The 22,811-nt window shown below is 37.3% G+C and overlaps 1 protein-coding gene across 3 annotated transcripts in view; it reads right to left on the reverse strand.

The window, feature by feature from the left end:
- The window catches only part of UBR1 (ubiquitin protein ligase E3 component n-recognin 1), a 140,278-nt gene that overhangs the window by 107,714 nt on the left and 9,753 nt on the right, over nt 1-22,811 (reverse strand). The window contains exons 2-5 of one of the 3 annotated variants that reach the window (XM_038580192.1): nt 21,067-21,145; nt 19,482-19,535; nt 9,313-9,569; nt 7,142-7,220 (exon numbers count right to left, since the gene is read on the reverse strand). In XM_038580192.1, coding sequence (XP_038436120.1) covers nt 7,142-7,220; nt 9,313-9,488 — 255 coding nt within the window. In that variant the 5' untranslated portion in view covers nt 9,489-9,569; nt 19,482-19,535; nt 21,067-21,145. The remainder of the gene's footprint in view (nt 1-7,141; nt 7,221-9,312; nt 9,570-19,481; nt 19,536-21,066; nt 21,146-22,811) is intronic. The other 2 variants (XM_038580191.1, XM_038580190.1) reach the window with 2 other exon arrangements.

Consider the following 22,811-nt stretch of genomic DNA (forward strand, 5'->3'; position numbering starts at 1 on the left):
GTACTATACAGAATCTAGTTTTACTACCCTAAATATCTCTTGTGCTCACCTAGTCATTTCTTCATCTCTCCCACCACCAGTCCCCAGACCCCGAACTTTTAGTCTCCACAGCATAGCTTTTCCCAGAATGTGATACAGCTAGACTCACACAGTATGTAGCCTTTCACAGTACCTTCTTTCAATTTGTAATATGCACTTATGAGCCATCTCTTTTAGTAGCTCATTTCTTTTTATCACTGAAAACTATTCCATTGTATCGATATACCATAGTTGGTTTATATATTCCTCTAATGATGGACATCTTGGTTGCTTCCAAGTTTTGGCAAATATGAATAAAGCTGCTATAAACATTCTTGTGCAGCTTTGTGTGAAATAAGTTTTCAGTTTATTTGTGTAAATATTAAGGAACACAACTGCTGGATCATATGGTTGCAGAATGTTTACTTCTTCAAGAAACTGCCAAAATGTCTTCCAAAGTAGCTAGACTGGGGATCCCTGGGTGGCTCAATGGTTTAGCGCCTGCCTTCAGCCCAGGGCATGATCCTGGAGTCCCGGGATCAAGTCCACATTGGACTCCTTGCATGGAGCCTGCTTCTCCCTCTGCCTGTGTCTCTGCCTGTCTCTCTCTGCGCCTCTCATGAATAAATAAATAAAATCTTCAAAAAAAAAAAAAAAAAGTAGCTGCACCATTTTGCATTTCCCCCAGCAATGAATGAGCTCCTGTTGGTCCTATCTTCATTAGCATTTGGTGTTGTCAGTGTTTTGGATTTTGGCCATTCTAATAGGTGCATAGGGGTACTTCATCCTTGTTTTAATTTAATAACAGAAGAGTTGGACATTTTTCATGTACTTATTGGCCACTTACATTATCTTTTTTTTTTTCCACCTACATATCTTTTTAGTGAAGTCTGTTTCAGATATTTCACCCATTTTTTAACTGGGCTGTTAATTTTCCTACTGTTTAGTTTTAAGAGTACTTTGTACATTTGGGATACCAGTCCTTTATCACATACATGTATTACAAAGATTTTCCCCTAGTCTGTAGCTTGTCTTTTTATTTCCTGAAATGTCCATTTTTTAATCTAATAATTCCACTTCTGAGAACCTATCCTAAGGGAATAATCCTACATGTAGAAAAGTGATTTGCACATAAACATGTTTATAGCAAGATGGTCAGCTGGTTAAGCATCTGACTCTTGATTTCGGTTCAGTCATGATCTGAGGATGGTGAGTTGAAGCCCTGGGTTGGACTCCATGCTCAGTGTGAAGTCTGCTTCAGATTCTCCCCATCTCCCTCTTGCCCCTCTCCCTGCTTGCTCGTGCATGCTCTCTCTCAAAATAGATAAATCTTAAAAACAAAAAAAAAAAAAAGATGTTTATAGCAACACTGCTGACCATAAAAAAAACACAACTGAATCCTAATTACATTCCCCAATAATAGGTAAATAAAGTATGGCTAAAGATTATATACAGAATGTTTTAAAAGAAACACCAAAAATTGAAAGCATTTTACATATTCTGTTTTTCCATATAAAAGTATACCATGAGAATTTTTTTCTTTCACAACTTTATAAACTTCATTTGAAAACATTTATTTCTAATTAAAGGGGATGATAGTATGAATATAGGCATACCTGAGAGGACAGGTTCAGTTTCAGACCACGAAATGTAGCAAATAGCCTAATAAAGTGAGTCTAATGACTTTTTTGGTTTTTCAGTACATAAAAAAGCTACATTTACACTACACTATAGTCTATTAAGTATCTAAATTATTAAGTGCCATTATGTCTAGAAAATGATGTATATACCTTAATTTAAAAATACTTTACTGTTAAAAATGCTAACCATGATGGTGCCTGGTTGGCTTAGTTAAGCATCTGCCTTCAGCTCTGGTCATGATCTCAGGGTCCTGGGATAGTCAGGTTCCCTGCTCAGTGGGGTGTCTGTTTCTCCTTCTGCCTGTCTCTCCCCTGCTCGTGCTCTTTTTCTCTCTCTTAAATAAATCTTAAACAAACAAAAAAGCTAACCATCATCTAAGGTTTCAGTCATAACCCTGGTGGAGGGTCTTCCCTTGATGTAGATGGCTGCTGACTGATAAGGGTGGTGGTTGCTGAAGAAGAGGTGGCTGTGGCAATTTCTTAAAATAAGACAACAATGACGTATACCACACTGACTGACTCTTTCATGAACAATTCCTCTTTTCTATGCAATGTTTTTGATAGCACACTAGAACTTCTTCCAAAATTGAAGTCAATCTTCTCAAGCCCAACCACTAATTTATCAATTATGTTTATGTAATATTCTAAATCTTTTGATATCATTTCAACAATCTTCACCAGGAGTAAATTCTGTCTCAAGAAACTTCTTTCTCTGCTCATCTATCAAAAGCAACTCCTCATCCATTACAGTTTTATCATGAGATTGCAATTCAGTCATATCTTCAGGCTCCACTTCTCATTCTAGTTCTCTTGCTATTTATTCCCAACACAACTGCAACTATTTTCCTCCACTGAAGTCTTTTAAGTCATGAACCCCTCAAAGTCATCCATGAGGGTTGGAATCAACCTCTTCCAAATTCTTATTCATGTTTTTTGCTTCTTCGCATGAATCATGAATGTTCTTAATAGCATCTAAAATCGACGAATCCTTTCCATGAACTTTTCAATTTACTTTGCCCAGACCCATCAGAGGAATCACTATCTATAGTAGCTGCAGTTTTATGACATGTATTTCTTAAATAATAAGACGTGAAAGTTGAAATGACCCCTTGATCCATGGGCTGCAGAATGGATGCTATGTGAGCATCAAAACAACATTCATCTTTTTGTACATCTCCATCAGAGCTTGTGGGTAACCAGATGCACTGTCAATGAGTAGTCATACTTGGAAAACAATCTTTTTTACTAAGCAGTAGGTCTCAACAGTGGACTTAAAATATTTAGTAAACCATGTTGTAAACAGAAATGTTGTCAACTAGGCTTTGTTGTTCCATTTATAGAGCACAGGCAAACTAGGTTTTACCTAATTCTTAAGCGCCCCGGGATTTTCAGAAACGTAAATGATGGCTTCAACTTTAAGCCATCAGTTGCAATAGCCTGTAACAAAAAAGTCAGCATATCTTTTGAATCTTTAATTTTTTTATAATAAATTTATTTTTTATTGGTGTTCAATTTGCAAACATACAGAATAACACCCAGTGCTCATCCTGTCAAGTGCCCCCCTTAGTGCCCGCCACCCAGTCACCCCCACCCCCCGCCCACCTCCCCTTCCACCACCCCTAGTTCGTTTCCCAGAGTTAGGAGTCTTCCATGTTCTGTCTTCAGTGGTAGAATTCTCTTTTGAATCTTTAAAGCCAGGCAATGACTTCTCTCTGGCTATTAAAGTCCTAGATGGAATCTTCTTCCAATACAAGGCTGTTTTGCCTACACTGAAGAACCGTTGTTGAGCCACCTTCATTAATGAACTTACCTAGATCTTCTGGATAACTTGCTGCAGTTGTCTACATTAGCACTTATTGCTTCACCTCGCACTTTATGTTATAGAGATGGCTTCTTTCTTTAAATCTCATGAACCAACTTCTGCCAGCTTCAAACATTTCTTCAGTAGTTTCCTCACTTCTCTCAGTCTTTACAGAATTATAAGAGGGTTATGGCCTTGCTCTGGATTAGATTTTGGCTTAAGAGAATGTTGTAGTTGATCTGATCTTCTATCTAGACCACTCAGACTTATCACCAATAATGGTATTTTGCTTCCTAATCGTTCATGTGTTCACTGGAGTAGCAGTTTTAATTCTCTCAAGAACTTTCCTTTGCATGCTAACTGACACAAGGGGTCTGGCTTTCAGCCCAACTCAGCTTTCACCATAATCATTTCTAGCTTTTGATTTAAAGTGAGAGATGTGTGACTCTTCCTTTCCCTTGAATACTTAAAGGCCATTGCAGAGTTATTAACTGGCATAAATACAATACATTTGAGTCTCAGGAAATAGGGAGGCCTGAGGAGAATGAGAAAGATAGAGGAACGGCCAGTCAGTGGAGCAGTCAGGACACAACCTTTATCAATTAAATTTGTCATCCTATATGGGTGCAGTTTGTGACAGCCCAGAACAATTACAATAGTAATATCAAAGATCACTGATCACCATAACAAATATAATAATGAAAAAGCCTGAACTATTGTGAGAAGTACCAAAATATGACACAGATACGGTGTTATCAACTATTGTCACCACTTTCTTTGTTAGATCCTAAGACCCTATTTAACTGACTATAGGTTTTCTTAAGGGATAAACTACAGAGAACCAAGAAATCATGAAGGCACACACAGAGCAGAACAAATAGTTCAAAATTTCAACTTTGTTATTTTCTTGCTCTCAAGTTATTTTGGGCTCTTCTGCCATTAAAGGCTTTTCTTGATCCTGTCTTCTTCACACAGAGTCCAATCTTCAGTCTGTTCCCTGTCATTACTCTTCTTCCTCTTCTCTGGAGCAACACATATCCCTTCTTATCTCTTCCAATTTTTTTAATGGCTTTTTTTTTCTTTTATGAAGTGTTTTATTATGCAAAAGAATATACAGTGTATAAGGAAGTTACAAAGTATAACAATGAAATGAATAACCATGAACCCAGCATCCAACCCAAAAGAACATTAATACTCCTGAAACTGCCTATGTGATTATCCAAAGTCCCATTCTCTTACCTGCCCTGGAAGTTACTACTCATCTGAATTATGTTTTAGTCATTCCCTTGCTTTTTTCTTTTTTTTTAGGATTTTATTAATTTATTCATGAAAGACACACACAGAGAGAGAGAGAGGCAAAGATACAGGCAGAGGGAGAAGCAGGCTCCATGCAGGAAGCCCGATGTGGGACTTGATCCCGGGTCTCCAGGATCAGGCCCTGGGCTGAAGACGGCGCTAAACCACTGAGCCACCTGGGCTGTCTATCCCTTGCTTTCTTAAAAAGTTTCACCACACATACAGGTATATTCCAGAGTGTATCAATTTATTCTTTCATCAAATGTGTTCTACTTCCCTTCACACTCACTTTTGATGTGTAGTATTTGCTAAAGCTTATAGACAATAGACATAATCTTTTATTAGTCATAAAATAGCCAAACCTTCTGATGACTCAATGGTTCTTGAATAAGCCATATAAGCTCCTTCTTCTATAAGAAGAGCTCTGCAAAACCTCAAGATGGTAAACTGAAGTATGTTCCATAAAAGATTGCTTTGTGGTGGTGATGTAAACTGGTAAACTTTAACAACTTGAAGGTAGTTTGGTGAAAAGATTCCCAAAATTTAATAAACAAGTTTTTACCAGTCTACAGAAAAACCAGAAAAGGAAAAAATGTAGAGAGTTCTTTCACAGAGCTCCATGGGTGCAGTTCAAAGGACTAGTTCTTATTCTGGGATTATTCTATTTTTCTGGAATTAAAATGTCTTTTCCTTTATAAAATGCTAGGAAATGGCAGGTGTATTTGGTTGCTGTCCATATGTTCTTTTTAACATTAAAACTGAGCTTACTTGGCCAAAGAAAAATTTGAAAACCCTGTCTTACCCAAAATTTTTGGAAATTATACTGACCCACAAAATCCCAAAGGTTGGAATGCATAAACTTAGAAGTCTTTAAATCTGAGAAACTGGAAAACTTTGGTCTTGAGCCTTTTACCATCTGTCCCCATTAGTCTCCCAGGAAATTAATAACTTCCACCTGTCTCTACTTCTGGCATTCTTTCTTTGGTTCTTCAGCATAAGAAATACTGTAAGTGAAGGTGATGAGGAAATATCAAATATGATCAAGGTTTAACTTTATAAATCTCATCAGCGATTAGCTTTACAATCCTGGGAAAACATTTTAATCATACTATATCATAGGTTCCTCAATCTGTTTTGTTTTGTTTTTTTTCTCAATCTGTTTATTCTTGTGCACAATAATACCTATAATCTACACCTATAACCCATCACCTCCCGAAATAGAAGTGGTAATATTGAGGCCAGTCTCATAACATAAACAGCGCTTTCAACTCTATGGAAGACAAAGATGTAACTTTAAGATGTTATATACATTTACACAGAATCTTAGGCATGTTTAACAGAATGTGAAAGAGAATCATCAATATCAACATCTAAGCCCAGAATATACAAAATATACAATCAATACAAACACTTGAGAAATACATTTCAGCTCCATATAACAAAGTTGTCTAAAAATGTAACAAGGAGGAAAAAGCTCTCAACCTAATTAAATAGTAATTAGGAAAATTAAGGCCACAATGTGATACTATCATATACCGACCAGACCAGCTAAGATTAAAATGACTGACAACACCAAATCTTCCAAGATTGGGCAGCAATGGGTACTATAAATTGGTATAACCACTTTTGAAAACAATGTGACATTATTTATTATGACTAAAGATTTACATAACCTAGAATTCAGCATTCTGTTCCAGATATATATCTTAGAGAAACTACTGGACAGGTGTACCAAAATACACACATAAGAATGTTCACACACACACACACAAAAAAAATGTTCACAGCACAACTATTTATAACAGCCCCAAACTAGAAACAATCTACATATACAGTAAAACGAATAAAGACAATATGGATTATTGAATACTATAAGGTCACTGGACAAACTACATAGCTTAGACATAATACTGAGTGAAAGAAGCTACTGAACAAAAAAATATACAGCATTACTCCATCTATATAAAGCACAAAAACAGATAAAACTATTCAATGTAATTTGGGTGATAAACTAAGAGGAGAAAGGTTATCATAAGAGGAGAAGGCAAAAAAAGGGGGGGGGGAGGACTGTGATCTAGAAGGGATAAACAGGAGGCCTCTGAGAGGTATCAAAGCCTATTCTTAACCTAAGTAGTGGCTACATAGGTGTTTGCTTAATAGTTATTCTTTAAGTTGTTCAAATGCTTTCTATAATCTTTTGTATAAAAATGATGTATCTCACAAAAAAATTACTAAGGGCTGCCTCTTGAGGTAGTAGATCTCCTAACACATGATACTTACCCAAAGCTAAAGGTTCACATATCATAGCTATTGTAGCAGGAATTCAAGTATTAGTAGGGATTTGGACTAGATGGCTAATCTAGAGATTTTATGGATTTTTTCATACCTTGTAACGATGGTTTTTATGAACACTATTCTGGAAGCAGTCCATACAGAGTACACATGTTGGGTCAATTGCACAGTCCCTGAAAAACATTAAAAATTAGATTCCAAAATTTAGAGGATGCCAATGATGCTTAAGGTATGACTATAAAAAATGGGAATGAGTTTCCTGTGTGGTATAAGCTGAATATAGAAATGCCTCAAAAACTAAATTCCAAATAATTTTAGCCAAATTTGAATATATAGGTTTGATTTTGCTTCTTAAATCACCCTCATTACTTTGAGTTTTCACCTGATTTCAGACTGCTAAATTGCAAATCAAAATTAGTTTTGTGAAAAATGATTAGCTGTTCTTTCCATTATCTGTCATTGTCTTATCTTCTTGAATTTATAAACATATTTTTGCAAACACTGATTGTTCACTGGTAAATGAGGCTTGGATAAAGACAAAATTCATTAGAATGCAAGCAGCATAAGGGCAGGAATGTTTCTTTATTTTGTATATTGTTATGTCCCAAGCACCTGGAACAGTACCAGGCACATGGTAGTTATTCAATTAATATTTATTGAATAAACAAACAAAAATCAATCTCTTAATCTCTTCTCTAATAATAACTCTTAAAATTCATTATCTTATCTAACATTTTCAGAGCAACACAAATTGGTGCAAAGTGCAAAATCAATTTTTAAAATATCTGACTTAGAAGAGTTGAAGTCTTAAAAAGAAAATAGAATTGGGAAATTAAAAAAATGATTTTGAAGGCTATTAGGAAATAAAGATTGCCTAATCATACTCTCAAAAATATATATGATCTACTGACCTATATAGAGCAGAATTTCTCAACCTTAACAGTACTGACATTCCAAACCGAGTAACTACTTACTGGAGATAGAAGAGACTGTCCCATGCATCAGAGGATGCTTAAGCAGCAACCTTGGCCTCTACCCACTAGACGCCAGTACCATTTCCCCAAGTTTTCACAATTTAAAATGTCTCCATGACACTTTCAGGGAAGTGAGATCTACAAATGTCTATTATGCTTTAGCTGAAACTAATTGGGCTTCAGCTAAAATATATTTAAGAAAATAAACAAACCTTACTACCTATGTAGCAAAATAGTACACAAAATACAAAGCTGACTTTTTCCTGAGAAAAGAACAGGATAAAGATATTATGTTCTAAACTGTTAACTATATCTAAACTAGTCAAATCTGGAATTATAATGAAGCCAAAACCAATTCTCTGAGTTTATAAAGTCTAAAAATTCACTCCTAACCTGAACTACTTCTAATAAAGGGGAGAAAAATCCATTAAAACTAGAAGGCAGGGGTGCCTGGGTGGCTCGGTTGGTTAGGCATTTGCCTTCAGCTCAGGTCATGATCCCAAAGTCCTGGGATCAAGCCCCACATCAGACTCCCTGCTCAGTTGGGAGCCTGCTTCTCCCTCTTTCTCTCTGCCTGCCTCTCTCCCTACTTTGCTCTCTCTCTCTCGCTCTCTTTCTCTCTGTCAGATAAATAAATAAAATCTTAAAAAAGCAAAAACAAACCTAGAAGGCAGCTAAGATCTACAAGATGAAAACTTAAGGCTATCATTCTCTGTGCCATGTTGATGTGTAAGGCACCCACTCTCACAAAGGGCAAAAAGCCTAAAGCTACTTCCAGTTCCCCTACCAATGACCTTTTCTATTCAAATGAATTCTGTTTCTAAAAGCCCACAATCCCTTGACACTAAATCTCACTTGGTAGCAAAAACTGACCTGAAATGACATGAGACTATAGACTTTATTTATACCCTTGCTGTGAATATTCATAGATTTCTTACAGAAATGCTATGTCTGATGGTAGGATCCTGCCCTGACACTGATGGAGAAGTGTTCAGAATTCTGAAAATATACCTGATTTCAGATAAAATTATGTGGACTATATTACAAACAAGGTAAAATGCCATCACTTATATATTTTTAGAGAAAATAAGAAAGTGAGACAACTGTTTAAATCATATATGCAAAAAGAAGCTGTATAAGCAAAAACAGACTTATAACTGCATAATAAAAGGAAATTAAGTATGATTAATTATATTATAAATAGTAATAAGCAAAAAAAAATACATCACAAAATAAGTACAAAATACCAAGTCTGAAATTATAACCAATCCTGTAAATTTCTAATTCTTACCTACAAGAATAGGTTGTCTCTCCACTTTTGAATACCTTTCCACAGAGTTGAAATGCTCCACTGTGTTTCAATTTCTCTAAGCAAATATCTGGATCTTCTCCAAATAAGTACCATTCCAGTGGAGTGAATATGGACATTTGTATACTCTCCTCCTGCTTTTCCAAGTCTGGGTCCATTTCAGCAGAATAAATTTCTGGCACCAACTGTGCCAAATGGTGCAAGAAAGTAGTATAAAAATCTACTTGCTGATCCCACCACTGAAAGAAAATGAAAATTAGGCTTTGTTACAAGTTTCCTCTTGAAGATATAGGGGGACAAATAATGGCATGATTCTATAATTTCAGAGAAAGTGATTTTCAATATATTATTTTATCCCTCACCAATACAAAAGGAAAGTGGGTAAAAGGAGAGTGGATAATTAAAAAAAAAAAAAAAGAAAAAAAAGCCTTGGAAATAAGTAGTTGCCCATATACCACATATACCTGGAAAAAGAAAGAGCAGCTGAAGTGGATGAGAATTACCCTTCCCTTCTGGAATGGGCAAACTCCTGGTCTGTGAAGACAATTCTATTACCAGTCAGGGATTGTATAGACAAAGCATTCCCCCACACTATTAGTTTAATTGTTTTTAAGGAATCGTAACATTTACTGAGAAATCAAAATGAATGAGTGCAAAAGAGTTTTTAGAATGCCAAAAGCACTAAACATAAAAGAAAATGGATAAATTGGGATCCCTGGGTGGCGCAGCGGTTTAGCGCCTGCCTTTGGCCCGGGGCGCGATCCTGGAGACCCGGGATCGAATCCCACATCGGGCTCCCGGTGCATGGAGTCTGCTTCTCCCTCTGCCTGTGTCTCTGCCTCTCTCTCTCTCTGTGTATGTGACTATCATAAATAAAAATTAAAGAAAATTTAAAAAAAAAAAAGGATAAATTCAACTCATCAAAAGTAAACCTAAATCCTTCTGCTCTTCAAAAGAAACTATTATAGATGGCTTATTTGCCATGTTTATTTGTACATGAAAATAGCTCAATATCATTAGTCATCAGAGAAATACAAATGACAATGACAGTGAGCTACCCCTACACAACCTATTAAGGTGTAGGTAAAAAATAAAATAAAAATCTGACAATACTAAGTATTTTTTTTTTTTTGACAATACTAAGTATTAACAAGGATGCAGAAAACTGGAAAAGGAAAATGCTGGTAGGAACTGAAAATGGTATAGCCACTTTACAAAAGAGTTTGGTAGTTTCTTTATAGTTAAACATATATTTACCTTATAACACAGCAATCAAACTCCTAGGTATCTACCTAATAAATGAAAACTTATGGGATGCTTGGGTGGCTCAGAAGTTAAGCACCTGCCTTTGGCTCGGGGTGTGATCCCAGAGTCCTGGGATTAAGTCCCACATCAGGCTTCCTACATGGAGCCTGCTTCTCCCTCTGCCGAGGTCTCTGCCTCTCTCTCTCTCTCTGTGTCTCGCGTGAATATATAAATAAAATCTTAAACAAACTTATATTCACAGAAAAACTTGAATGTTATAGCAGCTTTAAATTGACAAAACTGAGAAATAACCCAACTGTTCTTCAGCTGGTGAATTATAAACAAACATAGTTTGGTGTTACAAACTATGGAATACTTCTCAGCAATAAAATAAGTTATCAATACATGCAAAATCCATTATTGTAAAAGCAGTCAAACTCAAAAGGCTATGTACTGCCTCTTAGCAACTGGGGACATAGTCACTGTGCCAGGATCTGTGTGAACTAAGCAGAGCTCATCTCTATGGCAAATTCCTGATTCTCACAATATGTCATTGACACTATATGCAGGTTTCAATAACACCACCATTCCACTCTTACCTTCAATCAAACAAGACAGTTTTCCAAGTATCAATAAATGTCCTGTTAAAAATGACATTTAGGGGGCAGCCCCGGTGGCACAGTGCTTTAGCGCCGCCTGCAGCCCGCGGCATGATCCTGGAGACCCTGGATAGAGTCCCATGTCAGGCTCTCTGCATGGAGCCTGCTTCTCCCTCTGCCTATGTCTCTGCCTCTCTCTCTCTGTGTCTCTATGAATAAATAAATAAAAAATCTTTTAAAAAAATGACATTTGGGGATTACTTACTGGCCATTTGAGCTTAACTGTGAGGTATGTTTATCCTAAACCATCCGACCAGCCCAGCCTGACCAACTTTCAACGCCATTCAGTAACAGCAAGCTTAAATGAACAGAACTAAGGGAAACAGATGTTTGAGTGCACAGATCTCTAGTATCAACCTAGCACTGACAACTTAGTTGCACTTAACATCCTTCCAATTAAATTAATATTATTGATTTGAAGTGGGCCGGCTTTCTGGTTTTATTGGTATTTCATGTTTGTCTCATAGTTATGTAAAAAGTGGCATTTATACATATTTTTGTATTTGTACACATTAAAGTTATATTCTAAAAAAATTATAAAGGCTACATACTGTATGATTCCATTTATCTGACATTCTGGAAAAGAAGAAACTACTATCAAGATGGAGGACTGCATAGTGGTTGCCAGGGGTTTATTACAAAGTAGAAGTGAGAGAATTTTTTAAAATATTTTATTTATTTATCTGAGAGACAGAGAAAGAGAGAGCATGAGCAGAGGGAAGAGCAGAGGGAGAAGCAGACTCTCCTGCTGAGCAGGTAGTCCAGCTCAGAGTGATCCCAGGACCCTGAAATCATGACCTGAGCTAACCGACTAAGCCACTCAGCTGCCTCTGAAGTGAGGGAGTTTTTGAGTGCAATGGAATTGTTCTATATCTATATTATGATGATGGTTACACAACTGCTGACAAATGTCAAAACTCACAGGACTGTATAATAAAAAATTATTAAATTTATGTAAATTTTAAAAATGAATTTCAAAGTACATAGTTTAAAACAAAAAGGAGAGCCACTGGGGTGCCTGGGTGGCTCAATTAAGCATCGGACTCTCAATCTCAGCTCAGGTCTTGATCTCAGGATGGGAGTTCAAGCCCCGTGCTGGGCTCACCACTGGGTGTGGAGCCTACTTAATTAAAATAAATAAATAAATAAATAACTTCATTCCATACTCCATGTCATATACAAAAATTAATTTGAAATGAACCACAGGCTTAAATATAAAAGCCAAAACCAGGGACACCTAGGTGGCTCAGTTGGTTAAGCATCTGCTTTTGGCTCAGGTCATGATCTCAGGATCTTGGGACTGAGCAGCACTTCAGGCTCTCTCCTCTGTAGGGAGTCTGTTTCTCCCTCTGCCCCCGCCCCCGCTCCTCTCTCTCTCAAATAAATTAATAAAATCTTTAAAAATAAATAAATAAAAGCCAAAACCATAAAACTTCTTGGTGAAAACATAGAAGAAAACTCTTGACATCTTGGGATGGGTCAAGATTTCTTGAACAGGGCAGAGGAAGCACCAAGCATTTTTAAAAAAGGGTAAAATAGACTTAATAAAAATTAAAACCTTCTGCTCTTCAAAACAAACACAATTGATATCCAATTCAACTACTCACTATCAATTTTTCAAATCTTTCATACTGCCAAATAATAAAGAGGAGTTTTTGAATAGATATATGTTAAAATGAACATGCCTTTGCTTCCTGAATCTAGCTACACCTTCTGTGAAATTACACAGAAACAGAAGGTAAAAGAAGTTTATTCATCATGTACTAATCCAACTTGCCAATAGGGCATAGAACATCCGCCCACAAGTTATCTATGTAGCTAAGGCCCTAGCCATTTTGGGAAAGGAACACCCTTGTCTCAAGCTATGAAACTGACTGCTCAGTCCACTGGGCAATGTTATGTAGGCAACATATTATCAACAGAATGAAGGAACCCTAGAAAAATCAATAGGGATGGAAAATTATAACTCTTGGTCTGTAAGAACAAAGGCTAAATAATTTGTACAAAATCATAGTTTTGACAAGGTGAACACAGAATTGTTCACTATACCTTAAATTAGCAGGTGTCCCCTTAAAATGTTAAAAACAATTTTCATGGCAAAGAAATAAAAGTTTTATTTAGCTATGATAAACTCATAAAACTTGTTCTAGGAGTTTTATAAGCTAACATATACTTAGAATTAAAAATTTACATAAAGTTCCATAACAGGTAACAAAGTTATAGATACTTGATTACATATAAGGCTGTGTTTGCTCTCCCGCAGCTCAACATGCCAACCATAAATAGGTTCACCTTTTAAAAACTTTATGTAAATTGACTTTAAACTGGCTTTTGGATATTGAGTTTTATAAATTCTTTATATATTTTGGATACTAAATCTTTATTGGATATGTCATTTGTAAACCTTTTTCTACTCTATAGACTGCCTTTTAGTTTTGTTGATTGTTTTCTTTACTGCCCAGAAGCTATTTTGATGAAGTCTCAATAGCTTATTTGGCTTTTGTTTCCTTTGCTTCAGGAAACATTTCTAGAAAGAAGTTGCTATTGCCAATGTCAAATAAGTTACTGCCTGTGTTCTCTTCTAGGATTTTTATGCTTTCAGGTCTCACATTAAGGTCTTTTTTTTTTTTTTTTAAAGATTTTATTTGAGAGAGAGCATGGGAGTTGGAGGAATAGGGGGAAGCAGAGAAAGAGGGACAAGTTGACTGCAGGGAGGAGAGGAGCTCAGCAACCTGGAGATCATGAACAGAGCAGAAATCAAGAGTTCAATGCATAACCAACTGAGCCACCCAGGTGTCCCTCACATTAGGTCTTTAATCCATTTTGAACTTATTTTTGTGCATAGTGTAAGAAAGTGGTCCGGGGATCCCTGGGTGGCTCAGCGGTTTAGCGCCTGCCTTTGGCCCAGGGCACGATCCTGGAGTCCCGGGATGGAGTCCCACGTCAGGCTCCGGCATGGAGCCTGCTTCTCCCTCTTCCTGTGTCTCTGCCTCTCTCTCTCTCTCCCCATCTATCATAAATAAATAAATAAATCTTTAAAAAAAAAAAAAAAGAAAGTGGTCCAATTTCCTCCTTCTACATGTTGCTATCCAGTTTTCCCAACACCATTTGTAGAAGAGACTGTTTTTGTCCCATTGGATAGTCTTTCTGTTTTGTCAAAAATTAATTGACCATATAATTGGGGGTTTATTTCTGGATTTTCTATTGTTTCATTGATCTATGTGTCTATTTTTGTGCCAGTACCACACCATATTGTTTTGAATACGACAGCTTTGTAATATAACTCGAAGTGCCAAATTCTGACGCTTCAGTTTGCCTTTCTTCTTGGTTTGGCTATTTAGGGTCTTTTGTGGTTCCATACAAATTTTAGCATTATTTGTTCTGGTTCTGTGAAAAATGCTGTTGATATTTTGGTAAGGATTACATTAAATGAGGGGGTTATTCTATATGTTAGTAAATTGAACACCAATAAAAAATAAATTAAAAAAAAAGGATTACATTAAATGTGCAGATTGCTTTGGGTAGTATAGACATTTTAAGAATATTTGTTCTTCCAATCCATGAGCTAGGAATGCCTTTTCCATTTCCTTGTGCTGTCTTTAATTTCTTCATCAGTATTTTAGTTTTCAGAGTACAGGTTTTTCACCTTTTTGGTTAGGTTTATTCCTAAGCATCTTATTATTTTGGATGTAATTATAAATATGATTGTTTCCTTAAATTCTCTTTCTGCTGCTTCGTTATTGGTGTATGGAAATGCAACAGATTTCTGTACATTGATTTTGTATCCTGTAACTTTACTGAATTCATGTATCAATTCTGCCATGTGGTGGAGTCTTTTGGGTTTTCTATATATAGCATCATGTCATCTGCAAATAGTGAAAGTTTTACTTCTTCCTTACTGATTTGGTTGCCTTTTATTTCTTTTTGCTGTCTGATTGCAGTGGCTAGGATGTTCAGTACTATGTTGAATAAAAGTAGTGATACTGAACATCCTTGTCTTGTTCCTGACCTTAGGAGAATAGCTCTCAGTTTTTCCCCATTAATGATGATATTAGCTGTGGGGTTTTCATACATGGCCTTTATTATATTGAGGTATGTTTCCTTTAAACCTACTTTATTGTTTTTATCATGAATGGAAACTATAATTTGTCAAATGCCTTTTCTGCATCTATTGGAATGATCATATGGTTCTTACCCTTTTTACTGATGTGATGTAACATGCTGATTGACTTGTGAATACTGAACCACTCTTGTAACCCAAGAATAAATCCCACTTGGGATTATGGTGAACGATTCTTTTAATGTAACAGATATTTGTCCAAAAAAGATATACAGATGGCCAACAGAAGCATGAAAAGATGCTCATCATCACTTATCAGGGAAACACAAATCAAAGTGCAATTAGATATCACCTCATATATGTCAGAAAGACTAAAATCAACAACACAAGAAACAATAGGTGTTGGTGAAGACGTGGGGAAAAAAGGACACTCATTCACTGTTGGTAAGAATGCAAACTGATGCAGCCACTGTGGAAAACATTGTTATGGAGGTTTCTCAAAAGGTTAAAAATAGGGGCACCTGGGTGGCTCAGCTGGTTGGGCATAGCCTTCCGCTCAGATCATGATCCCAGGATCAAACTCCCTGCTCAGCAGGAAGTCGCTTCTCCCTCTCCATCTACCTCTCCTCCTTCTCAAGTTCTCTCTCTTTCTCAAATAAATATTTTTTTAAAAAAGCTAAAAATAGACGTACCCTATGATCTAGCAATCGCACTACTGGATATTTACCAAAAGAATACAAGAAAACTAATTCAAAAAGATGGATGCACTGTTGTATTTACAGGAGTATTTACAATAGCAAAGATATTGAAGCACCCAAATGCCTGCCGGCTGATGAATGAATAAAGAAAATGTGGTTCGGAGCAGGTGGGGCAAGATGGTGGAAGAGTAGAGTCCCCAAGCCACCTGTCCCCACCAACTTACCTAGATAACTTTTAAATCATCCTGAAAACCTATGAATTTGGCCTGAGATTTAAAGAGAGAACAGCTGGAATGCTACAGTGAGAAGATTTCATGCTTCTAACAAGGTAGGAAGACGGAAAAAATATAAATAAAAAATAATCCAGTGGGGGAGGGGTCCCCACGAGAGCCAGGCTAAGGCCAGGAGGCAAGAGCCTCCAGGACAGGAAAGCTCAGGCCCGGAGAAGCAGGAACTTCACCAATCTTCCTGGATGGAAAGGTGCTTGCAGGGAACTCGGGCAGGATCCCAGGAGGGGCAGTGGATCCTCCAGGTTCCGGGGATCACTAACAGAGAAAGTGCATCCTGGGGGAGAGCACGCCACACCCAGTGGGCCGAGCTTGGTAAAGGGCTGTTCCCTGGAACAGCTCAGGCGGTGGCTCAGTGCGGAGGGGGCTGCACGGCCCCGCCCCGGGAGCGCTATTCCAGCGGCGCAGGCCCCAGAGCCCAGGGCACTGGGGGACACAGCCCAGTGAGGACGCTCCTGCCCCCAGGTGCCCCCAAGCTGTGCAGATCAGCACCGCCACCCCCCCCCCCGCCCCCACGGGAGCATCCTGGCCAGTGTGGACCTGGAGACTGGGGTAGTTACTGCGGGAGCTGACTCTAGGGCTGGAGAGCTGGCCGCTGCCAGTCTTGTTCCTCCTGGTGTCACCCTGTGCCTGGGATAGAGCGTGGCCGCCAGGGAACAGGGGCCTCACAGGACAAACAGCTCCCACTGAGCCGTGCACCTGGCAGGGGGCAAGGCAGCTCCCCCAGGTGCACACACCTGAGAATCAGCACAGCAGGCCCCTCCCCCAAAAGACCAACTGGAAGGACAGGGGAAGAGCAAGTTCTTGACAGAGCAGCACTGGAAAGCTCCAGGGGAAGTCCTGGGATTTACAGCCTATAGAACCAAAGGATACACCTTGTTTTGTTTTTGTTTTTTATTCTTTGTTTGTCCCCCCCCCCCGCTTTTCCCTTCCTTTTTCTAGTACAATTTGTTTTTAGCCACTCTAAAGGGAGCAAAATGACTACAAAGAAGAACTCACCACAAAGGAAAGAACCAGAAACAATACTCTCTCCCACAGTGTTACAGAATTTGGATTACAATTCGATGTCAGAAAGCCAATTCAGAAGCACAATTATAAAGTTACTGGTGGCTCTGGAAAAAACCATAAAGGATTCAAGAGACTTCATGACTGCAGATTTTAGATCTAATCAGGCCAACATTAAAAATCAATTAAATGAGATGCAATCCAAAGTGGAGGACCTAACGATGAGGGTTAATGAGGTAGAAGAGTGACAAAGAAGACAAGTTGATAGCAAGGAACGAAGCTGAGGAAAAAAGAGAAAAACAATTAAAAGACCATGAGGAAAGGCTAAGGGAAATAAATGACAGCCTCAGAAGGAAAAATCTATGTTTAATTGGCGTTCCAGACGGCACCAAAAGGGACAGAGGACCAGAAATTGTATTTGAACAAATCATAGCTGAGAACTTCCTTAATTTGGGGAGAGAAACAGGCATTCAGATCCAGGAAACACAGAGATCCCTCCCTAAAATCAATAAAAACCGCTCAATACCCCGACATTTCATAGTGAATCTTGCAAATTCCAAAGAAAAAGAGAAGATCCTTAAAGCAGCAAGAGACAAGAGATCCCTAACCTATATGGGGAGAAGTATTAGGTTAACTGCACACCTCTCCACAGAGACCTTTCTGGCCTGGCAGGATATATTCAGGGTCTCATCCTAAATGAGAAGAACCTGCAGCCAAGAATACTTTATCCAGCAAGGCTCTCATTCAGAATAGAAGGAGAGATAAAGAACTTCCAAGATAGGCAGATACTGAAAGAATATGTGACCACCAAACCAGCTCTGCAAGAAATATTAAGGTGGGGGGGGGGTGGATCCCTGGACAGCTGAGCGGTTTAGCACCTGCCTTTGGCCCAGGGTGCTATCCTGGAGTCCTGGGATTGAGTCCCACGTCCGGCTCCCGGCATGGAGCCTGCTTTTCCCTCCTCCTGTGTCTCTGCCTCTCTATGTCTATCATGAATAAATAAGTAAATAAATAAATCTTAAAAAAAAAGAAAGAAAGAAATACTAAGGGGGAACTTTGTAAAAGAAAGAGAAAGCCAAAGAAATAATTCACAAAAACAGGGACTGAATACGTATTATGACACTAAATTCATATCTTTCAATAGTAACTCTGAACGTGAATGGGCTTAATGATCCCATCAAAAGGTGCAGGGTTTCAGACTGGATAAAAAAGCAAGACACATCTATTTGCTGTCTACAAGAGACTCATTTTAGACCTAAGGATACCTCCAGCCTGAAAATGAAAGGTTGGAGAACCATTTACCATTCAAATGGTTCTCAAAAGAAAGCAGCAATCCTCATATAAGATAAATTAAAGTTTATCTCAAAGACTGTAGTAAGAGATGAAGACGGATACTATATCATTCTTAAAGGATCTATCCAACAAGAGGATCTAACAATGATGAATATTTATGCCCCTAATGTGGGAGCTGCCAAGTATATCAATCAATTAATAACCAAAGTTAAGACATACTTAGATAATAATACACTTATACTGGGAGACTTCAACATGGCACTTTCTGTAAACAACAGATCTTCTAAGCACAACATCTCCAAAGAAAATGTGGTGCATATATACACAATAGAATATTATTCAGCTATAAAAAAGAATGAAATCTTGCCATGTGGAACAACATAGATGGAGCTAGAGTATAATGCTAAACAAGTTAGTCAAAGACAAATACCATCTGATTCAATACATACGTGGAAGAAATATAAATAAAATCTTAAAAAAAAGTTATACTGTTACAAACAAAAGGTACAGAATAGTAAGTATAATATGATACTATCTATAAAGGGAGATTTTTACAATTTTTTAAAAGATTTTATTCATTTATTCATGAGAGACACACAGAGAGAGAGAGGCAGAGACACAGGCAGAGGGAGAAGCAGGCTCCATGCAGGGAGCCCAATGTGGGACTTGGCCTCAGCCGAAGGTAGAGCTCTGCTCAATCATTGAGCCATGCAGGTGTCACAATTTTTACCATTTATAAAGGGTCATTTTTTACTATATATGATTAAAAAATCATTTTAAAACTTTTTCAATCTACACATATGTGTAGAAAGTTATTCATAACAAAAAAACACTAAACCTTTAATGTCCATCATTAGGGGAATAGTTTAAGAAATTGTATAATCTATCATTTAGCTACACTTACCCAGAGTGTTCTTTTTTTTTTTTTTCCAGAGTGTTCTTATAATGTCACTTGTAACTGTGAAAAAATGAAGTCCACATAAATACCTATCAATAAAGGTACACCCATACATTCTATGCAGTCAGAATGTCATAATAACTACAGAGTGGTAAAAGCAGGTTTAAAATAATTTCATTTTTGAAAAAATCCTAAATTATGTAGACTTTAAAAATGTCTACATATTCAGGTTTTCTAATTCAACATATGTACATGTACATCTATGCACATGGCTTCCTAAACATAGACAAAGATCTGAAAGAAGAAACATCAAACTTTTAACAATGGTTACATGGAGACAAGGAACTGGGGAGACAATTCAGAGATTTTCATGTTTTAATAAACAATGTTATACTGTTTGACTTTTTTAGACAAGGTCAATACTTTTGCAATTAAGAAAAAAAAAAAACACTAAAGAACCTGTAAGATATAATGTGCCCATTTAAAGTAATGCCAGGGGCACCTAGCTGGCTCAGTTGGTAGAGCATGTGACTCTTGATCTCAGGGTTGTAAGCTTGTGCCCCACGTGTGGTGTAGACATTACTTAATAATAAAAAAATCTTAACAAAAAAAGATGTCAAATAGTTTCAAAATATCTCCCTGAAGATACTTATTAATGACAAGGAGAAAAGATAACAACTTTAGAGAAACCCTGCAGATACCAAACTAAGCAAGTGATTAAGATACAATATCACCAATAATAAGAATACTGATACTAAGAATACCTTAATATGATTCACTGAGAAGGTTATGTTTTGTATTATTTTTGCTAAAAATGCACAGCCTCACTATAATCATGAGTAAACATCAAATCCAAATTGAGAACATTCTACAAGGTAATTGTTGAAAATTCTTCAAAAATGTCAAGGTCATAAAAAACAAAACAAGAACAAGACATTGTTACGAACTCCAAAAGACTATGAAGAAAGTGAGACACTATTACAGACTGGAGGAAACAAAGGAGAAACAACTAAATGTAGTATGAGATCCTAGATAGGATCCTGGAACAGAAAAATATTTACTGCCAGTGGGAAAACAATTACAATTCAAATAAGGTCTATTGTTTAGTTACTATCAATATTAATTTCCTGTCCCTGATAATTACATTATGGTTATGTAAGATGCTAACATTAGGGAATGCAGGTGTGAAGGATACAAAGAGAACTGTTTCTGCTATTTTTCCAAATTTTCTCTAAGTCTAAAATGAGTTCAAAATAAAAAGAAAAAAGAACCTATACTAAAGATGATTCTTTACTAATAATATAGAAAGGCATTAATAATATAGAGTTTGGTAAAGCAGGTTTCAAAGCAGTATGTATAAAATCTCATTTTGGCTAAATATTTTATATGAGGAAAAAAATCAGAAGGAATATACACCAAAATATTAACAGCAGTAGGTAGTGAGAGTTTAACATATTTTCATGGAATTTGTACATTTGCTTACCTAATATGAATAATATTCTTAGTGATATTTTCCATAATTGGGGGAGGGGATTTTTTCATTGTAAAATTCAAAATATTTAACTAAAACCTTTTAAAAAACCAACTATACCTTGCAGTCTTCTAACTCCAACTTTTCTAAGGTATGCATAGACCAACAACTTGTTTTCTCCACAAACCCAGGAACAACTCTATGAAATAAAGAATATATAATGTTCTATTATATACCTAAGGTTCTTTTCTCCAAACAGTACTAAATGGGAAAAAAAAAATCCTGTATATTTACTGCCATACACCAAACAAAAAATTTTCTGTATTCTCTAATTATGGAAGGCACAGAATTAGTTCAAGTTTTTGAAGAATACTTGAAGAACATGAGAAGAACATGAGAAACTTGACAGTACACCAAAAACCTAAGGGATCTTCTGGTTCAAGTCTCTCATTTTACAGATGCAAAAAACTGAGTCACAAGGAGAAGTAAACAGGCTTTTCCAAAATCAAATAAACAATTAGTATCAGAGTCAGGAACAGAAGTTAGGATTCTAACTCCTAGAGTTCAATGCTCATTGTACTCAATCACATATAAGTACAGTTATTTTAAATTTACCCTTAAGACTAATCAATTTCACTTTTAATCATAAAACAAGAACCATAGTTTTGCCTTATGTTTTTCCTTCAAATGAAGCCTCTTCAGTAACTTCTGCCTGACATTCCTGGATACTACTAAAGATTCTTCTTTTTTTTTTTTTTTAAAGATTTTATTTATTTATTCATGAGCCAGAGAGAGAGAGAGAGAGAGAGAGAGGCAGAGACACAGGCAGAGGGAGAAGCAGGCTCCCTGCACGGCCTGATGCAGGACTAGATCCTGGACCCCAGGATCAGGCCCTGAGCAGCTCAACCACTTGAGCCATCCAGGTATTCCACTACTAAAGATTCTTTAATTGCACATCTTATTGTGAACTAATATTTTAAAATGTTATCTTTATACTGTTGGTTGATTTGGGCAGATGTCTCGGTGTTGATGCCTTAAATGCCCTCTCCAGTGATTTTACCACTAGGTCTCCATCCTTCCACCCCCACCAGGGGTTATTCCTTAAGGTCTATCAAGCTCACCTCCCGAAAAGGGAACCTTCTTGCACTGTTGGTGGGAATGTGAACTGGTACAGCCACTCTGGAAAACTGTGTGGAGGTTCCTCAAAGAGTTAAAAATAGAACTACCCTACGACCCAGCAATTGCACTACTGGGAATTTATCCCAAAGATATAGATGCACTGAAAAGCCAAAACACTTGCACCCTAATGTTTATAGCAGCAATGTCCACAATAGCCAAACTGTGGAAGAAGCCTTGGTGTCCATCAAAAGATGAATAGATAAAGAAGCTGTGGTCTATGTATATAATAGAATACTACTTGGGATCCCTGGGTGGCGCAGCGGTTTAGCGCTTGCCTTTGGCCCAGGGCGCGATCCTGGAGACCCGGGATCGAATCCCACGTCGGGCTCCCGGTGCATGGAGCCTGCTTCTCCAACTCTGCCTGTGTCTCTGCCTCTCTCTCTCTGTGACTATCATAAATAAATAAATAAATTTTAAAAAAAAAAAAAGAATATTACTCAGCCATTAGAAATGACGACTACCCACCATTTGCTTCAACATGGATGGAACTGGAGGGTATTATACTGAGTGTGAAGTAAGTCAAACAGAGAAGGACAATCATCATATGGTTTCACTTATATGGGGACTATAAAAAATAGTGAAAGGGATTATAGGGAAAAGGAGAGAAAATGAGTGGGAAATATCAGAGGGGATGACAGAACATGAGAGACTCCTAACTCTGGGAAACGAACAAGGGGTAGTGGAAG

This window comes from Canis lupus, chromosome 30, assembly GCF_011100685.1.
Source record: "Canis lupus familiaris isolate Mischka breed German Shepherd chromosome 30, alternate assembly UU_Cfam_GSD_1.0, whole genome shotgun sequence".
NCBI classification, from domain to species: Eukaryota; Metazoa; Chordata; class Mammalia; order Carnivora; family Canidae; genus Canis; species Canis lupus.